The sequence below is a fragment of the Bufo bufo genome, chromosome 3 (assembly GCF_905171765.1).
Source record: "Bufo bufo chromosome 3, aBufBuf1.1, whole genome shotgun sequence".
NCBI lineage: Eukaryota > Metazoa > Chordata > Amphibia > Anura > Bufonidae > Bufo > Bufo bufo.
Window position 1 is genome coordinate 652,969,709 of NC_053391.1, and position 21,145 is coordinate 652,990,853.

The following is a 21,145-nucleotide window of genomic DNA, read 5'->3' on the forward strand; positions in this document are numbered from 1 at the left end:
TGAGGGTTTATTCCCACCATGTCAGAATGTGAATAACCCCATTAGAGATAAGTAAATGGCTCTTCAAGGGGTTGTCCCACGAAAAAAATATTCTACAGTTTTCAAACCAGCACCTGGATCTCAATATATTTGTGATTGTATGCAATTAAAAATGTAGCATAGCCAATAAAATGTATCTGTATAGCGCCACCTGCTGTTTTTTTTCTTATTATTTCTTTGTCCTGCTCACTGAGAAGGCTGCACATGCTCAGTTTCATCCTTTAGCGGCCTCCTGAGCTGTGATAGGTAGAGCATAGACACGCCCCCTGAGCTGCGGCAGAAAAGACACGCCCCTTGAGCTGCCAGCTTGATATAAATCTAGCAGAGCAATAAATGAGGAGATCTCTGGATCCATGTGAGGTACAGGGCTGGTTCTAGCTTTATTAGAAAGAGGTTACCACGTACTGAATGATTTCTGTTTTTTTTTTTTTTTTTTTACATTAGTCATGGGATAACCCCTTTAATTGGCTTGGGGTTTGATTTGGCTGAATCGATCAACCAATTCAGTTTGGGTCCGAATTGCTTCTACCCGAACTGACAGTGCTCAGATTGCCCTGTGTACGACACTCTGTGGTCTTGTAGGACTATTTTTTTTATTTTTTTTATTGTTTCTCTTTTCTTTTTTTTTACATTTTATTTTATTATAATTTTATTTCTCTCTCCCTCTCTCCAAAATTCACCCAAATTAAATTAGCAAAAATTTGGGTTTTGATCCATCTGGAATTTTTACAAAAACAGTGTTAAATCTGATTTGTTTACGATCGATTCGCTCGTCTCTGTTATCTTTCATTAGAGAAAACAGGACTTTAGCTTTCCTGTTGAAATCAATGACTAAGTCCTCTAGCAGGTTATACTCTGGCATATAGACGAGTTCCCCTTTATTAGCTCTAAATGTCCTAGTACTTTCTTAATCAGACAATTCCTTCAAAGGGAATCTGTCATTACGACAGACCTCCAAAACTTTACGGCATCCTCCACCAATAAGACAAGGACGTGATGTAGGAAATGATCAGCATGAGTACCGCCATCACATATTTTACTTATTGTGGATGCTCTATTATACAGCGATCTGTGCTCATGATAGCTTTAAAGGCATTTTTGGGATTTTTCAAAGAGTGTCCACGCTGCTCTAATCATTTCCAATATGCCATTTTGAAGGGATGACAGAATAAATCACTGCAAGAAGGAGAGCAGTTTTCTGCGACTTAAACACTGATAGCCTATCCTCAGGACAGGTCAGTACTATTAGCTTGTTGGGCATTCAACTTCTGGCACCTCTGCCAATCAGCTGTTTAAATGGGCGCGCTGTAGGTGAGCGCGCCCCTGTGGATGTGACATCACCTGGATTTTGTGCAGGTCAATGAATAGAACTGAGCTGCAATACGGAGAACAGCCCCGATACAATGTACTTCAAAGAGAGGGGCGCTGCAGCCCCTTCACACAGTGTTGAACCCCCGTGAGCAAATATCGATGACCTATCCTGAGAACAGGTCATCAATAGAAAAGTTGAAAAGGCTTGCCCTTGTATGTGTCGTTGGCGACAGCAATTCCACTAGGTGATGATGGGGTCCCTAACAATAGCAGTGGAGTAGAGATGAATGAATCGATTCATTAGAATCCAGATCGGTGCGGAATTTTTCAAAAAATTTGGACTCTTTAGAATCCGAATTTCTTGAGATTCAGTTTGGGAAAATTTTTCCAGAGACAGAGAGAGAATAGATTTCTCGGGTCTTTGAAACTCGTTGCATTCACATAGAATCGAATTTCTTAACTAAAGTGAAATTCTTGGCCGATTCAGACAAATCAGAACAAAATGAATTTTGAGAAATATGCTCATCTCTACCAGTCAGATACATCAAATCTGCTGCAAATGGAACAATGACCAAACAGAACCGCAGGTTAGGGTACTTTCACATTAGCGGCAGGGGTGTCCGTGCTGCCGCCGGAACTCCGCCTCCGCCCCCATTATAGTCAATGGGGGTGGAGCGGCAGTCCGGGGGCACACGTGAACTAGCAGCAGGAAAGATCCGACAGGCTGTTCATCCGCCGGAACAGCCTGCCTGACTCCCCTGCCGCTAGTGTCAAACTAGCCTTAAGCATATCAAAAAGCATTTTAAAGACACCGATGTGGTGGCCCACAGTCCCTGTGGGTTCATATTACAGAGCCATAAGCATTCTGTGTTACGAATTAAGGAAGCCTACTGTTACGAGATAGAACATGCCACAATTCTACTCTGCACTGATGAGGGGCAATCCCCCCCCCGAAACAGCTGTCTGCAGATGAGATGCTGGCTTATTTAATATCCGAGTCATGTCTCAAGTATTTAAAGGCTTGAACAGTGACTTATAGGATAGCTGCCTTACATCTGGTGGCATTAGGCGAAGAGCTTGTTAAGGCTACTTTCACACTTGCGTTTTTCTTTTCCGGCATAGAGTTCCGTCACAGGGGCTCTATACCGGAAAAGAACTGATCAGGCATATCCCCATGCATTCTGAATAGAGAGTAATCCGTTCAGTTTGCATCAGGATGTCTTCAGTTCAGTCGTTTTGACTGATCAGGCAAAAGAGAAAACCGCAGCATGCTACGGTTTTATCTCCGGCTAAAAAAACTGAAGACTTGCCTGAATGCTGGATCCGGCATTTTTTCCCATAGGAATGTATTAGTGCCGGATCCATCCTTCCGGTATGCGCATGCGCAGACTGAAAAAAAGGTGAAAAAATAAATGCCGGATCCGTTTTTGCCGGATGACACCGGAAAGACGGATCCGGCATTTCAATGCATTTTTTCGACTGATCAGGCATTTTTAAGACTGATCAGGATCCTGATCAGTCTTACTAATGCCATCAGTTATCATACATTTTGCCTGATCCGGCAGGCAGTTCCGGCGACGGAACTGCTTGCCGGATCTCTCTGCCGCAAGTGTGAAAGTAGCCTAAGAGCTCATTTGCATCCCTTTTCTTCTCATAATTCTTTTTCTCACGGTAGTTTTACATGGAGGTACGATATGTTCCATTCAGGACTTGTACAATGGGAACCTGTAGTACATCTGTGTACAGTACACGAGCCCTAGCACTAAGCTCACCATACAAATATCCCAGTAAGCCACGACTTTTCACCCTGATGCGAAATAACGGTGCTCTTTCTTGTAAGTGAACCAAGAGTCAAAGTTGATCATCATCACCGAGGGCTCATGCACATCCGCTCCGTTTTTTTTTTTTTGCGGACGTATACGGAACCATTCATTTCAATGAGTCCACAAAAAAAAAGGAAGGTACTCCGTGTGCATTCCGTTTCCGTATGTCCGTATTTCCATTCCGCAAAAAAAATAGAACATGTCCTATTATTGTCCGCATTACGGACAAGGACAGTACTGTTCTATTAGGGGCCAGCTGTTCCGTTCCGCAAAATATGTAATGCACACAGACGTCATCCGTATTTTTTGCGGATCCGTTTTTTTGCGGACCGCAAAATACATACGGTCGTGTGCATGAGCCCTAAGCAGGGAACGTCTGTGAGACAAGCACTTTCGCCGCAAATATGTACCTCACTAAAAACAGACTTTCTAGAAGGAAGTGGCTTTCACGTGGCTACTATGTCTTACTCCAGAAAGACCCTTAGGGTTTCCTGATGCTGTTTTGGAAATCAAAATCAGGAGTGACGAGAAAGTATAAAGGACAAATAGGACTTCACTCCTGGTTTTGGCCTCCTAAACTGCATTAGGAATCCTGACCCTGTGGTCCCTTACCATAAACCAAGGATCGGAACAATTATTGCTCGTTCCCAATTATTGTCCAATGTGAAGGTGCTGCTGATCAACAGTGATGGTCAGTTCGCAGTGTTCGCCAGCAAACACATGCGGGCTGCCATCTTTAGTAAGGTAGACTCACCCGTCCGGCGATGCACAGGTAAGCCCTTACCTGTGCCTGTGCCTGGAGCCGGTCTGAAATCAAATGCAGTCACCGGGAGCAGGCAGTTCCGAGAACAGCCCGATGAAGGCCCCCGACGGCTGTTCTCGGAACTGCCTGCTCCCGGTGACTGCATTTGATTTCAGACCGGCTCCCGGCACAGGTAAGGGCTTACCTGTGCATCGCCGGACGGGTGAGTCTACCTTACTAAAGATGGCAGCCCGCATGTGTTCGCTGGCGAACACTGCGAACTGACCATCACTGCCGATCAATAGACGAATGAGCAAAACATCTTTCATGCAGAACCTAAAATCGCTGTCTGTCGGCAGCATATTGTCCTGTGCTAACCGGGTATATGCTGACCATCAACAATAAATCTGCATTGTGATGAAAGATCGTAGTAGCGATTGTTCATCCCCATAGAGAGGGGATGATGGGTGCATATAAACGCAGCTGGAAGAGTTACCAATGATTGGGAAAGAACGATTTATTTCGGATTATTGCCCTGAGTTCCGGCACACGTTATAGGACCCTAGAACAGAAGTTGGCTCTGAGGACAGTACATTTAACAATTTATTTTTTTCATTTATGACTTAGTTCCTTAAAATGTATAAGCTTTCTGCCCCTTGTTGTAATGTAAATGAGCTAATCATGCATTGACATCTGGATAAGTTTAAAGGGGTTCTCTGAGATTTTAATACTGATGACCTATACTCTGAATAGGTCGTCAGTATCTGATCGGTGGGGGTCCGACACCGGGGACCCCCTCCAATCAGCTGTTTGAGAAGGCACTTGCAGTAGCGCCATGGTCTTCTCTCAGCTATCCCTAGGCCATATGACGCCATGTTCATCAGTCACACAACCTAGGCACAGCTCAGCCCCTTAGAAGTGAATGGGGCTGAGCTGCAATGCCAAGCATAGTCACTATACAGCTGATCGGAGGGAGGCCTGGGTGTCGGACTATCACCGCTAAGCTGCAGTCACTGGTCACAGATGTCTTAATGGAGCCACCAATAGTTGCCACAGTCTTGCAGTAGTAATGGTGCCACGCCATTACTACTGCACAATGTATCCTAACCATGCAAAAGTGTCATCCTCCAGTAGGCCTATGAATACAAGACTGGACCTGATGAAGGGGGTGTTCCTCTCCAGAAACACGTCGTTCTAATAAACTGGATTCACTGGTATATGAAATTACCTGCAGTGTGATCCCATCGGCAGCGCGATCCAACCCTACCGGCTCATCTTGCTCCTAACTCTGGATATCACCCAGTAGGCGATGGTTGACATTGGCTCTCACTACTGGAAGACATCAAGGAAAGTAAGGCTATGTTCACATCTGCATCAGAGGCTCCGTTAGGGGCGTCCATTGCAGATTCCACTAAAAATACAGGATAACATAGCACAGTCCAGTAAAAACGTGGGTTTCCAAAAGATCCCATTATAGTCAAAGGGATCCGTCCAGTCCTCTTCTTACTGTCATGTGATGACTCTGCCACTTCTGTTATTTTCATTGTTCTGCTCCTATAATGAAGCAGAACAATGGAAACGGAAGAGCTGGTGTGAACCCAGATAGAACTACAAAAAGATCTTGAAGGAATTGTCCAGGATTTTAAGAAGTTTGGAGAAAACTATTCACTACTCCCCTGCTAAATCCCCTCCCCCTCACATCAGTGTCGCTGCTCCAGTGGTTCCCACCAGTCTGACAACGATAACATCACATACATCATTCGCCTGACCGTGGAAGATATCACTGGCATCAGCAATCCCGTGCCGCACATGTAACCAATGACGGGCTGCTGTAGTCATGTGACATACGTGATATGTGCTGACACACATTAGGTCATGTATGCTGCACCGGAGTGGTGGGGCTGGAGCGGGTGGTGATTTAACAGTTGAGTAGGGGTTAGTCGCTTTTTTTTTAATTTGCTCTTCGCCTCATGCACATCCGATCCACATTTTTTTCACATTATATGTGGACCAATTCATTTCAACGAGGCTGCACAATGGGGCCCGCGGAAATTGTAGGATGCACGTGTCCGGTATCTGTATTTTGCAGATCGCATTTGTGTTCATGTGGCCTTAGGCAAATGTATCAAAATCCTGGACAACACCTTTAAAGAGGTTGTCTGGGCTTTTTAATATCGATGACTAGAGATGAGCGAATCGACTTCGGATGAAACATCCGAAGTCGATTCGCATAAAATTTTGTTTCAATACTGTACAGAGCAAGCGCTCCGTACAGTATTAGAATGTATTGGCTCCGATGAGCCGAAGTTATAACTTTGGCTCATCAGAGCCAATACATTCTAATACTGTACGGAGCTCCTGCTCTGTACAGTATTAGAACAAAGCTTTATGCGAATCGACTTTGGAATATGTTTCATCCGAAGTCGATTCGCTCATCCCTATTGATGACCTATCCTCACCTGGCACCCCCGCCGATCAGCTGTAATGGAAGAAGGCACGCTCGCTGCTGTAAATTTATGGGACAGCAGCAGCGGACAGGAAGAGAGACGGGAGACGGCACCTGTGCACAGGGTGCGCCTTCTGCCTGTACAGCTGATCGGCGTGAATGCCGGGATTTGAACCCCTGCCAATCTGATATTGATGACCTATCCTGAGGACAACCCATTTAAATGTGTTGTTTCATCCTAAGGCCTCTTTCACACGGGCGTTGCGGGAAAAGGTGCGGGTGCGTTGCGGGAACATGCGCAATATTTCCGCGCGAGTGCAAAACATTGTAATGCGTTTTGCACTCGCGTGAGAAAAATCGCGCGTGTTTGGTACCCAAACCCGAACTTCTTCACAGAAGTTCGGGCTTGGGATCGGTGTTCTGTAGATTGTATTATTTCCCCTTATAACATGGTTATAAGGGAAAATAATAGCATTCTGAATACAGAATGCATAGTAAAATAGCGCTGGAGGGGTTAAAAAAAAAGAAAAAAATATTTAAACTCACCTTAATCCACTTGTTTGCGCAGCTCGGCATCTCTTCTGTCTTCATCTGTGAGCAATAGGACCTTTGATGACGTCACTGCGTTCATCACATGATCCATCACCATGGATGTGATGAGCGTAGTGACGTCATCAAAGGTCCTATTGCTCACAGCACAGAAGAAGACAGAAGAGATGCCGGCTGCCTGAAAAAGTGGATTAAGGTGAGTTAAATTATTATTATTATTTTTTAACCCCTCCAGCCCTATTTTACTATGCATTCTGTATTCAGAATGCTATTATTTTCCCTTATAACCATGTTATAAGGGAAAATAATAATGATCGGGTCTCCATCCCGATCGTCTCCTAGCAACCGTGCGTGAAAATCGCACCGCATCCGCACTTGCTTGCGGATGCTTGCGATTTTCACGCAACCCCATTCATTTCTATGGGGCCTGCGTTACGTGAAAAACGCACAAAGAGGAGCATGCTGCGATTTTCACGCAACGCACAAGTGATGCGTGAAAATCACCGCTCGTGTGCACAGCCCCATAGAAATGAATGGGTCAGGATTCAGTGCGGGTGCAATGCGTTCAACTCACGCATCGCATCCGCGCGGAATACTCGCCCGTGTGAAAGGGGCCTAAGGGTTCATGCACATGACTGTTGTTTGCTGGTGCCCGTATTGCAGCCCGCAAACAGCGAGTCCGCAATATACGGGCACTGGCCATGTGCACACCGTATCATGGATGAATGGGTCCACAATCCGGAACGGAGGCATGGAACCCCACGGAAGCACTACAGAGTGCTTCTATGGGTTTTCTGTCTGTGCCTCCGCACCGCAAAGAAACAGATCACGGACCCATTCAAGTTTATTGGGCCTGCATCCGTCCGCGCCAGCCACACAGACGGTGCTTGTGCATTGGGGACGGCAAAGTCCCCAATGCACAGAACCGGCGGCACGGGGCGTTCGTGTGCAGGAGCCCTAACACTGATTTTATTCTGAAGCAAACCTGACGACCAACTCTTCATGGGCCCGATTTTTTTTTTTAAATCCTGCGATCAGAGGGCCAACCATACGTTTCCCTCTTTGTAGCTACAAATGAATGGCCAACCGCGTAATACCTGGAAGGATCCCCTTATAAAGGGGATTCAAAAATAGAGACTCCAAGGTGGCCATGTACTCTTCTAAAGAGTTGCCTTGAAGTCAAGAGTTTATACTTAGCATTTTGGAGTGGAGGAATAATTCAAGTGCTAATTAGAAGATCCATTTCCATTTCCAAGACCTGCATTGCTGCGCACCTCACCAAGCACGTAGCAGAGCCCAAATCACTGGACACAACATATGCAGGACGGCGTGCTCTTAAAGCTCCAACGCCATGGTGCGATTTGCAGTTTGCTACTCACTGCGCACGTGATTTGCTCTTATCCCACTTCATTACCTTCCAGACATATTAAAATATATTGCACATTGTTCTGAGGCCTGAGATAATCCTCTCCTACAGATCTCAGGCCAGCGAAGGGGCTCAGTCATCATGTCCAATAAAAATGCAGATGACATGGCCGGGCGCGTCACCCATGTGTTCTGCGGAGCATTGGACGAGGTATGTAATAAAAATGACACTTCTCCAAATGGAATAACTTAGGGTCAGAGAGGATTTGGCTACGACGAGTCTGCAATGGTCTTGGTGGATCTAAATAAGCTTGCAGAATTGCAGATGTAGTAGGGGTGCGTTTGTCATACTTGCCGATTGTGTATCATTTGGTTCTTGGAGGTTTAACATAGGACTGCAGGATTACAGTGATATAAACTATAAGCTCTGTTACATCTGTATAGTCAGCTGCTTCTACGTGGAATTCCTGAAGTGCACCTATCACAAAAATAATGGTCATTTCATGACACGTTGCAATGACGACGGTTCGGTCTGTGGCATTGGTTCCACTTGGTGTCCTTTGTGAAACGGAGTATGGCGGAGTCTAACTCGCTCTGGCACTTCTTTATGGATGTACGGAGACACATTCCCGGGATATATGCATTATGTGATGATAACAGACATTTATAACCCAGAATATAGGAGCGGGGCAGCCTTAAGTGACATCAGCAGATCAAGCCTCAGCATCAACCTACTTATAAAGATAACCTTCCACATCACTGATTTTCTAATTTCCAGGCCACTGCGTAACCACTGGATCAAGTGCTTTCCAAAAGGCAACACATACATTAACCAGCACGAAGAGCCCAATGCAGCGTTTCTACCTATAACCCTCAATAGACAGTATTATTACCATTATATAAATGTATAGAGCAGTATATTAAATAGAGCATCTCCCTTTCTGTATTACATCCATACTGACACTACCCAAGCGTCCACTGACAGCAAATACTACATCTGCATTATGTTAATCCCCACGCTGTTGTCTCTATGCCCTGCATAGACTTAAGACCCTGCCAGACGAATCTGCAGCTATACCTAATAACCTACACAGACTATAGAAAGAAAACAGCCCGGAGCATAAACAAGCACCGTAAATCACATGATTTGACTAAAAATGGCCAAGGCGAAAGGTGAAATAACGTAAAAAAATAAATAATAATAAACTGTTTATTTACATGAGGTTTATAGTCCTCAAGGATGAATTCAATATCAGTCGTTATAGGCTAATTACAAAGAAATGAATACAAATTATAATGAAAAAAATATATAGTAAAAAATAATACAAAAATATAAATAAAAATGATAAGAAAATATGTATAAAAATAACCCTAAAATATAAATAAAAATTATACTACAATATAAATAAAAATATTAAAATAGAAATAGAAAAATGATGCTAAAATTTAATTAAAAATAATGAAATTAAAAAAAAATTAAAAAAATGATAAATATAAATAAAATATAAATAGAAATGATAATATTGATAAATATAAATAATAATAAACTATAATAAAAATAATAGAAAAAACAACAAACAAATATATATAATAAATACATTGAACAAAATGAGTAATTATGGATCTTGTACTCGGCTCATCGATGACGTTTAACCATTGAGCCACCCTCTCGACCCATGTCCCATGGACAAAAAAAGTCACCAGATGCATTTACCTCTTGCAGGCATGGGACTGCATATCAATGGTGTAATCCAAACCTCCTTAGTCTCTCATCACCCCTCCTCCCCATGGTCTGCCTCACTCTGCATTACATTACCAAGAAAATGTCATATCTGATTAGTCAGCAGAGTAATGGGAAGCGGATTTTGTAAGGTCAGAAGCTAACAAGTATTTATCCCCATAGCTTTTATTCCCAGAGTATATAAAAAGACGAATGGTACGGTTCCCTCCGCCACAACCAGTATCCCAAGGTCTGGTCCCATTGAAATCTAACTTCAAGGTATACTTACAGGCATTGGTTACAGCAAAACTGTTGGCTGTTTCTATGTTGTCTACATGTGGAATCAAATTAAAAAGTGCTTCGGACTCGTTGGGGCTGGTGTTATGGAGAAAAATTGCTAATCGAAATGCAGTGTATTCCTGATCTGTATTTCGGATGAAAAGCCCACCTATAGAGGGGGGGGAGAAAATAAAAATTTAAAGATAATTGAAGACACATGAGGTTGTACATACACATAGAGGCGGTTGATGGCATGCAGGTGCACTAGTGGCTGCCAGGATTCTGCTCCATTAATTCCAGCCATTGATATGTGACAAGTGGCTGGAGTTGCCGTTGTCTCGCGTTGCACATTACAAGAAATCACAGCCTGGAACCGGGGCTAACGCTTACACCACATTTAACAATGTCTTTCAATTCATTCGCTTTGCACTATTAGAATTCACTGCTTATAGGTCCCATGTCTGGAGGGCATTGCTGTACGCACTGGTCACCGTCCATGGGTCCTATAGGCAGAGCACCTACTATACCCATCATCCTCTCCTATACCGCCAAATATACATAGTCTAGACAGTCCAGCCATTATAAGGGGAGTTAAATAGAGCACTGTGTCCAGTTCAAGGAGAAGCAGCTTCTTATTATACCAAGAGCACAAAAGTGACTATGCTTGCAGAATCTCATTAACCCCCCCTCATTGGAGTTACTTGATGCGGTGCAAGAAATGACTGGATATCCCTCCCCTAATGAAAGCAATGGTTAATATAAAGTAAGGTAATGGGATACATAAGGCTGCGGTACATGCTGCACAACTTTCCAACTAGCTGCCACGTAGAGGTAGCAGAAGCTCAGGATAGCACCACTGCTGCAGCATCCGCTAAGCCCTATACATATCATGCAGAGGTGGGCATGCAGGCACTGGGTGGCAGGTAGGGGGTTACCCTCAGGGGATGTCACTGCCATTTGATGGGTAAGGTCAGATGCTGCAAACTATATAGCAAAGCTTAAGCAGAAAAGAAAATGAATAAAACTCTAGCTCAGCTGTCAATCAACTTGCACCATGGGCAAAGAGGTTGTGCAGCAGCTGGATCATATCATGCCATTGCCAGTGGACATACAATAGGTCTATGATCAAGTTGTGGTTAATGAGGCACCTGCAGCTCTGCTCAGCTCTCAAGTTTAGTCATGCAGCGAATAGTCAGCTCCTGTGCCAAGGGCACCCACATCACCTGGCATGTCTTACCTATCTGCACGCTGCTAGGAAAGGCTCCCATGGCAATGCCCCAAAATCCAGAGAATAACAAAACAATCTGCTCCAAAATAATCCGCATCTTCTCTCGTCTCTCTCTTTCTTTCTCTCTCTCTCTCTCTCTCTCTCTAGATGCCAATGAGAAGCATCAAGGCTGCAACCACAAGCGCAGGAAAGCAATGCAGTCGCTGCCAGTCTAGCAATCCATGGTGGGCATGATGTCTCCTGCAGTCTCCATAGCCCCAGGAGAGCTGATGTCCGGCTGGAGATGTTTGCACATACAAGATGGTGGAGTTGGTGGTGGAGGCTGCACTGAGGGATGAGACATGCGCTATTATTTCTCACTCTGCCCCCATCACACACAATAGCAATCCCAGCACTGCTGTCTCCAGCCCTCTCTGCCTGTGTCACTGCCTTACATGTAGCATGAATGGGATGCTGCTGCTGCTGAGGCTTTGGGATGAGGAGGGGGGGGGGGGGGTTGCACAAGGGGGGATTACAAGGCAGGCTAGTCTGGTCCTCACTGCTTGCAAAGCACAAGCTTTCTAGCAAGCAATAGAGAGGAATCCACTGCAGCAAAGCCTCTCCCTGCTCCAGCAATACTAAGGGGGAGGCAGCCTGGCAGGGGGTTGGTGGGTAGATCGGGTTAGCCAAGGTCAAGTGTTCTGTCTGCCCACACTAGGCACCCAGGATGGTTAGAGCTTTGTAGAGGGGCAGCAGTTTACACCAGGAGCTGGATTTGTTTGTTTATTTATTTTATTTTATTTGTTACATTCTATTGTTATTGTTATTATTATTATTATTATGGTAACATTGTATCCATAGACATCCACAGCAGTGGAGAGTTCTGCATTCTGATGTCTGGACCTGGAGCAGATATGTGGCTGGTGTGATGGCAGTCTGCCTTCTGCAGTGGGCAAAAAATAAATAAAATAAAAAATTCCCTGCAGAGTTATCTTCAGGTCTCTCCTGCTGGCCAAAGAAGCGATTCCTAGAATAGCATAACACGGGGGTCGGTATTCATGCAATTTCTTGGAATAATTGTTAAAATCTGCTATTGCATAGCCTTTTACAGCAGTGTTGCACCTGCGTAGTGTCGTATTTGGGGTAAAAAAATGCACTGATACTTCTGCCCTGTAACTTAGGTAATTAGGGTCGGGCTACGCGGGCACACTGGTTGCGCGACAGCATTCTCAGCCAGGACTGCAGGGGTATCGCAGTGTAGTGGTGATCCCATAGAAATGAATGGGGTCACAGCGCAAGTCATATGTGTGCCACGACTGTGACCCCTGAATCGCGAAAAAATCCAACCCTGCTTGATTTTTGGAGATTCAGGGGTCGGAGTCGCGAAACACTTACGACTCACGCTGTGACCCTCTTCGTTTCTGTGGGATCACCGCTATACTGCCTAAGCTGTTGCATGACCAGTGTCGCCGTGTAGCTGTATCCTAAGGGTAGGGCGACGCGGTGAACTTGGTCGCATGAGAGAATCTGGCTCTTTTATGTCTATGTGACCTAATAGGGCATGTGGACCGAGGATGTCCTCATGATGCAACCCCTTAAAGGTACGTCCACATGGCGTCTTTTGCCACAAAACTTGGTGCAGACTCGGTGCTAAAAACCAGACAGAATCCTCCTCCCGTTGTTTTTTTTTTTGTGGGATGCCACGTTGCAGGTCATGTGGCCACTCTTTATAGCTTTGGCCGTACCAAGAAAGGGCGTCCACTCACAGCTCAGGTCTCTTCAGTGGGCTACAGTGGCATTTAAACCAAATAACAGGAGTAGAGAGGTTTCTGCCGTGGAATATGCATCGGATTTTGCCTTTGCTATGTGAACTAGCCCTATGGTGTGGATTTTATCGCGTAAATGATTGATTTGACACAGATTTCACTCTTTACTTTGCAAAGGAGAGAATTCTCAATGAAAATCCGCAGCGTAAATTGACTTACGGCGTATATATTTGCTAGGACTGTACAACGCCGCATGAAAGTCCACAACATCAAATCCGCAGCATTTCAGTCCCGTGTGGACGTAAAAAATAAGTTTTAGGGCTTGTTCACGCGGCCGTTCCGTGCAATTTGCGGTCCCCAATGCAGGGCAACATCTGTGCGGCGGCCGGGACGGATCCAGACCCATTCATCTTGAATGGGTCTGTGATTGGTTCGTTCTGCAAAAAGATAGAGCAAGTTCTAATTTTTTGCGGAATGAAAGCACAGATCGGAAACCCCACGGAAGCACTCCATAGTGCTTCCGTGAGGTTCCGTTCCGTGCTTCCGTTTCGCACCACATCTCCGGATTTGCGGACCCATTCAAGTGATGTGGAATGCACACAGCCGGTGCCCCGTGTATTGCGGAACCGCCGTATGCGGACCGCAATACGGCCACAGGAGCACACATGAGCCCTTAAAATGATCACGTCCTCCGAAGCACTTTTCCGACTTTTTAATAACTTTGGCGCATCTCAGGATTTCTGTGCGTCAGAAACTGAAATCTACGTCAGCTAGATACACCGGAGGAGATTTCCAGTGTAATTTATACCGTTAAAGGGATTGTCCAAGATAATCAGAAATTTGAGCAATGTCACAGAATACTTTAAAATAAAAAAAACAGGCCTATACATGCAAGTCAGTGGGCGAAGGACTAGACCGGTGCGAAAAAAGAGGTGAATATGCCATCATTTATTTTTATTCATTTATTTATTTGTATTTTATCAGGGTTTTTGTCCTATAGAGAAGCCTATGGGAAAACACATGAAAAAAACACAGCCCTAAAAAACACTATAACCAGAGGATGCTGTGACTTAAAAAATGTGCCATTTACTCTAAAAACGCAAGCAAGAGAAGGAGTCCAGCAAAATAAAAATAAAAAATAAAAACACACTGTTTCAGAATTTCCTATTGACTTAGGGCTAACATTTGACCGCAGTGGTTTTACCAGAAAAATAAACCGTAAAGACTCCCTGCAAAGCGACAGTAAACCGTGAAAACATTCTGCACCATTTTTGTGCATTTTGGTGGAAAATGCACCCACCGAGGTGCTCAGGCGAACATGGCACACTGCCTACGTCATAGCGGCTGTGCAGGGTATTACAGCTTTGTCTTAAAGGGGTTGTGCCCGGATTAGAACAGCATGGCTGCTTTCTTTCAAAAACACCACCACTCCTGTCCATGGGTTGTGTCTGGTATTGCAGTTCAGCTCCATTGGAGTGAATGGGGCAGAGCTGCAATACCGCACACAACCTGTGCACAGGAGTGGTGCTGTTTTTGGAAGAAAGCAGCCATATTTTTTCAACCTGGTACAACCTCTTTAATCACTAGGGTGGGACATGCGTCACCACTACCTAGGTAGACTGCCCGCAGTGCAAGCAATGGGGGGGCCGACTCCAGCAGCACAGCGCTACCAAGGAGGACAGAGGGAAGCAAGTAATGATGAATAGAGATTTTTCTTATGATAGAAACACTGCAAGTTATGTTGAAAGAGCCATTAATAGCCTTTTAGGACCTTTAAAGGGGTATTCTAGTTTGGACAAGTTATCTCCTATGGAAAGGAGATGCTTGACCTGCCACTACATTCAGACCCCCAATATTTGGAATGATGGAGATACTAGAAGACGGACCCCCACCAATCTAATAGTTTTACCCTAAGGGCTCATGCACACGACCATTGGCTGTTTTGCTATTCGCGAAAACGGTGGATCCGCAAAACACGGATACCGGCTGTGTGCATTCCGTATTTTTTGAGGAACGGAATGGCTGGTTCCTAATAGAATAGTCCTATCCTAGTCTGTAATGCCGACCATCATAGGACATGTTCTATATTATTGAGGACAGCACGGAACGGACGTGCGGATGCGGAATGGGGAAAAAATGCAGATCGGATGCAGACCGAAACCACATGAGCATGAGCCCTAAGTGGAATACCCCTTTAAGTACCGTATTTATGCTATGTGCGCAACTTTGCCAAGTGGGTGGAGTTACTTTTTAGCCTTAGTTATGCAATGCAAAAAAGTCGACGTTTTAACTTTTCTTTTGCTCCAGTGCATAAACAAGAAAAAAGAGCAACTTTGCAAATACATTGCCCTCCATTAGCAGCCTCCTACCAGTCTGTGTCTGCAGCTTTTTAAAAAATTTCTGGTTAAGGGTTTTTTCACATAAGCAGATGCCGTGCGGGTAATCCGCTGCGTGAAAGAGGGCCAAGCCCCGCTCCGGACAGCAGAGACACGGAGCAGTAACATGATTGATAACGCTCCGTTCCTCTCTGTGACCTTTTTACTACAAAATCACAGAGATAAAGTTGTCACCGTGATTTTGCAGTAAAAAGATCACAGAGAGGCACAGAGCATTATCAATCATGTTACTGCTCCGTGTCTCTGCTGTCCGGAGCGGGGCTTGGCATTCTTTCACGCAGCGGATTACCCGCACGGTATCCGCTCTTGTGAAAGAGACCTAAGGGCTCATGCACACGACCGTATGTATTTTGCGGTCCACAAAAAAACGGATCCGCAAAAAATACGGATGACGTCCATGTGCATTCCGTATTTTGCGGAACAGAACAGCTGGCCCCTGATAGAACAGTACTGTCCTTGTCCATGCGGAGCATTTTTTTGCGGAACGGACATACGGAAACGGAATGCACATGGAGTAACTTCCGTTTTTTTTGCGGACCTATTGAAATGAATGGTTCCCGCAATAAAAAACGGAACGGACCAGAAAGAAAATAAGTTTGTGTGCATGAACTCTAAGGCCTCTTTCACACGGGCGTTGCGGGAAAAGGTCCGGGTGCGTTGCGGGAACATGCGCGATTTTTCAGCGCGAGTGCAAAACATTGTAATGCGTTTTGCACTCGCGTTAGAAAAATCGAGCATGTTTGGTACCCAAACCCGAACTTCTTCACAGAAGTTTAGGTTTGGGTTAGGTGTTCTGTAGATTGTATTATTTTCCCTTATAACATGGTTATAAGGGAAAATAATAGCATTCTGAATACAGAATGCATAGTAAACTATCGCTGGAGGGGTTAAAAAAATAAATAAATTTTTTTAACTCACCTTAATCCACTTGCTCGCGCAGCCCGGCATCTCTTTCTGTCTTCTTTTTTGCTGTGTGCAGGAAAAGGACCTGTGGTGACGTCACTCCGGTCATCACATGGTCCATCACATGATCCATCACCATGGTAAAAGATCATGTGATGGACCATGTGATGACCGGAGTGACGTCATCAAAGGTCCTTTTCCTGCACACAGCTAAGATGAAGACAGAAGAGATGCCGGCTGCGCGAGCAAGTGGACTAAGGTGAGTTAAATTATTTTTTATTTTTTTTAACCCCTCCAGCGCTATTTTACTATGCATTCTGTATTCAGAATGCTATTATTTTCCCTTATAACCATGTTATAAGGGAAAATAATAATGATCGGGTCTCCATCCCGATCGTCTCCTAGCAACCATGCGTGAAAATCGCACCGCATCCGCACTTGCTTAAGGATGCTTGCGATTTTCACGCAGCCCCATTCACTTCTATGGGGCCTGCGTTGCGTGAAAAACGCACAAAATAGAGCATGCTGCGATATTCACGCAACGCACAAGTGATGCGTGAAAATCACCGCTCATGTGAACAGCCCCATAGAAATGAATGGGTCGGTATTCAGTGCGGGTGCAATGCGTTCAACTCACGCATCGCATCCACGTGGAATACTCGCTCGTGTGAAAGGGGCCTAAGGCTCCATTCACACGTCCGCAAAATGGGTCCGCATCCTTTCCGCAATTTTGCGGAAAGGGTGCGGACCCATTTATTCTCTATGGGGACGGAATGTGCTGTCCGCATCCACATTTGCGGATCCGCACTTCCGCATCCGTGCTACCGTTTCCGCAAAAAAATAGAACATGTCCTATTCTTGTCCGCAATTGCGGACAAGAACAGGCATATTCTATTATGTCGGCAATGTGCGGTCCACAAAATGCGGAACGCACATTGCCGCTTTCCGTGTTTGGCGGATCCGTGTCTCCGTGTATCCGCAAAACACATTGCGGACGTGTGAATGGAGCCTAACAGTGGGTTTTTTGGTCTTAGAACCTGCATAATATGTTATCTTTTTACGCCACTTTTTGGCATATTTATGTTGCGGATTTTGTCGAAAAGGTGTTTTGCAGTAAAATCTGCAACTTTTCCCCTCCCATGCGCCTTTAACAAAGTGGTGAAAAAAGGGGGCATGGTGTGAGCGGGGAAGAGGGCAGGCCCGTCTTCTTCATCATTTTCCATGACAGTTTATGGCGTGGAAAATCACCTTAATCTACGCCAGCAAGGGAGCTGGCGTAGATTAAAGCATGTCGCACAGCCGGCGGGAGCAAGCACTAAAGTTATGTAGAGGCTGATACAGTTATGTTGATACAGAGAGAGAAATCCATTATACTTTTTTTCACAGCTATAGTTAAAGCCTATGGACACCTTTGAGAGCATTTTTAAAGCATTCTACTCAGTATGGGCTAAAAATATATTTTTTTTATTGGCATTTATTAAAAAGTTTTCACAATTTTTCTGCAGTTTTACGACTATAACTTCCAGTACATCTGCACTTCTGCAGACTATTGCTTCCCTCTTCTCTGTGAATCTGTCAGAGAGCTACTCCGAGCAGTGGTGTGCCTAGGATGTTTTGCACCCGGGGGCGGATCCTTTCTCTGGCCCCCCCCCCCCAATACTTAAAAAAATTTGTACCCCCTCACAGTAGTATTGCCCTCATTGTACAACCTTCACAGTAGTTTTTTACAGATGTGTGCCCCCTCACAGTAGTTATGCCCAGATTGTGCCCTCTCACAGTAGTTATGCCCACATTGTGCCCTCTTACAGTAGTTATGCCCTCTCTGTGCCCCTTTCACATTTGTAATGCCCTCTTTGTGCCCCCTTTACAGTAATAATCCCCATTGTGCCCCCTTTACAGTAATAACCTCTATTGTGCCCCCTTCACAGTAATAACCCCCATTGTGCCCCCTTCACAGTAATAATCCCCACTGAGCCCCCTTTATAGTAATAATGCCCACTGTGCCCCTTTCATAGTAATAATGCCTATTTTGCCCCCTTCACAGTAATATTGCCCATTGTGCTCCCTTAATAGTAGTAATGCCCACTGGGCTAGTCATGCCCTCTGTACCCCCTCCATAGATGCAAATCACCATTTTGTCCTCTTCACAGTAATAATGCCTACTGTGCCACCTTCATTGTAGTAATGCCCTGTGGCTCTGTGGCCCCTCCATAGTAGAAATGCCCATTGTGCCCCATTCACATTAGTAATGCCCTCTGTGCCCCCTCCATATTAGTAATGCCCTCTGTGCCCCCAGCTGTTTGAAGAGAGGGCAGTGTTCATATGAGAGCTGCTTTCTCTGTTCTGTTCACCTGCTCGTCGTAGCATTTGCAGTGATGAGCAGGTAAACAGAGCAGAGAAAGCAGCGCTCATACAGAAAAAAGCGGACAACCCCTTTAAAGACATACTTGGAAAACATTACATACAGCGCTACAGAACATGCAGGGTCATACAGCCCCACATATGTACCTCTTACATCCAGTGACTTCTCTTCTCTGATGTAGATATTCTCTTTCCTCTTCTTCTCCTGTTAGACCAGACCGCCATGGTGACTTCTTTCAGCCATGCCTCGTCTCTGCAGAGTTTAACAAACGGACATCTTACTTTCCTACTTTTCCATCATCCTCCCACCTTCTCAACACCCCATCCTGCCACCCCCAATACTGTGTCCACTGTGCTCCCCAATACTTTCCTGCAGAAACAGTCCCCCTGAAAATACTTGTACCACACAGATGTGCATCAGTACAAACACCCCTTTATATTGCGCGCCAGTACAACCCCTCCCTTCCTTTCAGATCCCCATATAAAACCCTAAATGAGATGCCCCCATCTCAGACCAAACCCCCTTTAAACCTCTATGTCAGACCCCATATAAGACCCCAGTTTTAAACCTCAGATCAGACCCCCATTAGACCTCCATGTAAGACTCCGACCCAATATCAGACCTCAGATAAGACCCCCATTAGACCTCCAGACCCCCATATCAGACCTCCAGACCCACATATCAGACCTCAGACCAGACCCCTATATCAGACCTCAGAGCAGACCCCCATATCAGACCTCTAGACCCCCATTAGACCTCCAGACTCCCACTAGACCTCCAGACCCCCATTAGACCTCAGGACCCCCATATCTGACCCCCATAAGACCTCCAGACCCCGCAGTCAGACCTCCAGACCCCCTATTGGATCCCCATTAGACCTCCAGACCCCCAATCAGACCCCCGCTAGACCTCCAGACCCCCAATCAGACCCCCATTAGACCTCCAGACCCCCAATCAGACCCCTCAGTGAGACCTCCAAACCCCCAGTCAGACCTCCAGACCCCCAGTCAGACCTCCGGACCCCCAGTCAGACCTCCGGACCCCCAATCAGACCCCCATTAGACCTCCAGACCCCCCCAGTCAGACCTCCAGACCCCCCAGTCAGACCTCCAGACCCCCCCAGTCAGACCTCCAGACCCCCAGTCATACCTCCTGACCCCCCCAGTCAGACCTCCAGACCCCCCCAGTCAGACCTCCAGACCCCCCTAGTCAGAACTCCAGACCCCCCCAGTCAGACCTCCAGATCCCCAATAGACCTCTCCATACACCCCATAGACCTCTCCAGACCCCCACTAGACCTCCATATGAGACCTCAGATCAGACTGTAAAATAATAAAGTCACTTACCTCTCCTGCCGCCACTCTCCCTGTCCTGGAGATGAGTTTATTCCATCCTTTTTGGCAGACACACAACATTTCCTCAGCACTATTTCCCAATTGGGTCCGGTGCCGGTAAACAGCCTGTTGGTGACAATTGATGTGGTCAGCCTGTATACCTCCATTGAACACAGTGGAGGTATACAGGCCGTCAAAGCATTTTTGAAAAAAGTAATTATTCCATCATTGAACGTGAATTTTTTATACAGCTTCTTCACCTCGTTTTATATGAAAACTACTTCATGTTTGAAGATTCCTACTATCTGCAGAAACGGGGGACCGCGATGGGGGTCGAATGTGGCCCCGCCCTATGCAAATGCATATATGTCGAAATTCGAGGATGAGTTTGTATATAGCAGCGAATGGTACCATAACCATATCCTATTGTGGAAAAGATTCATCTATGATATTTTTTGCATATAGGCGGGGCCGCAGGAGGCCCTCGCGTCCTTCATCTTACATCTGAACCATGCGTGCATTGGTCTACAGTTCACAGTCACATGTGATGATCATACAGTCAGTTTCCTGGACACTAGGGTAACTAAGGATCCTAATGGTAATCTCTCTATTGATTTATATCGTAAAGAGACAGACAGGAACAGCATCCTCCACTTTACCAGTGCTCATCCACCCTCTTTGAAAAGAGAAATTCCGAAGTCCCAGTATCAGAGGGTTAGACGTATAGTTTCTAATCCCTCAATACGGGAACTCAGAATCGATGAAATGACCATGAGGTTTGAAGAAAGAGGGTATCCTACCTCAATTCTAACAAAGACCCTAAGCGAATTAGAAACCCCTGGTAGTTCTGATAAAGAACAAGCTAAAAACCCAAGAGTGGCATTGATCCACAAATACCATCCG

The 21,145-nt window shown here is 45.4% G+C and overlaps 1 protein-coding gene across 5 annotated transcripts in view; it reads right to left on the minus strand.

The window, feature by feature from the left end:
* The window catches only part of GRIA4 (glutamate ionotropic receptor AMPA type subunit 4), a 387,349-nt gene extending 375,697 nt beyond the window's left edge, over positions 1–11,652 (minus strand). For all 5 annotated transcript variants that reach the window (XM_040422628.1, XM_040422627.1, XM_040422630.1 and 2 more), the window contains exons 1-2: positions 11,512–11,652; positions 10,285–10,443 (exon numbers count right to left, since the gene is read on the minus strand). In XM_040422628.1, the coding sequence (XP_040278562.1) occupies positions 10,285–10,443; positions 11,512–11,599 (247 nt within the window). In that variant the 5' untranslated portion in view covers positions 11,600–11,652. The remainder of the gene's footprint in view (positions 1–10,284; positions 10,444–11,511) is intronic.
* Between the last annotated feature and the right edge of the window lie 9,493 nt (positions 11,653–21,145).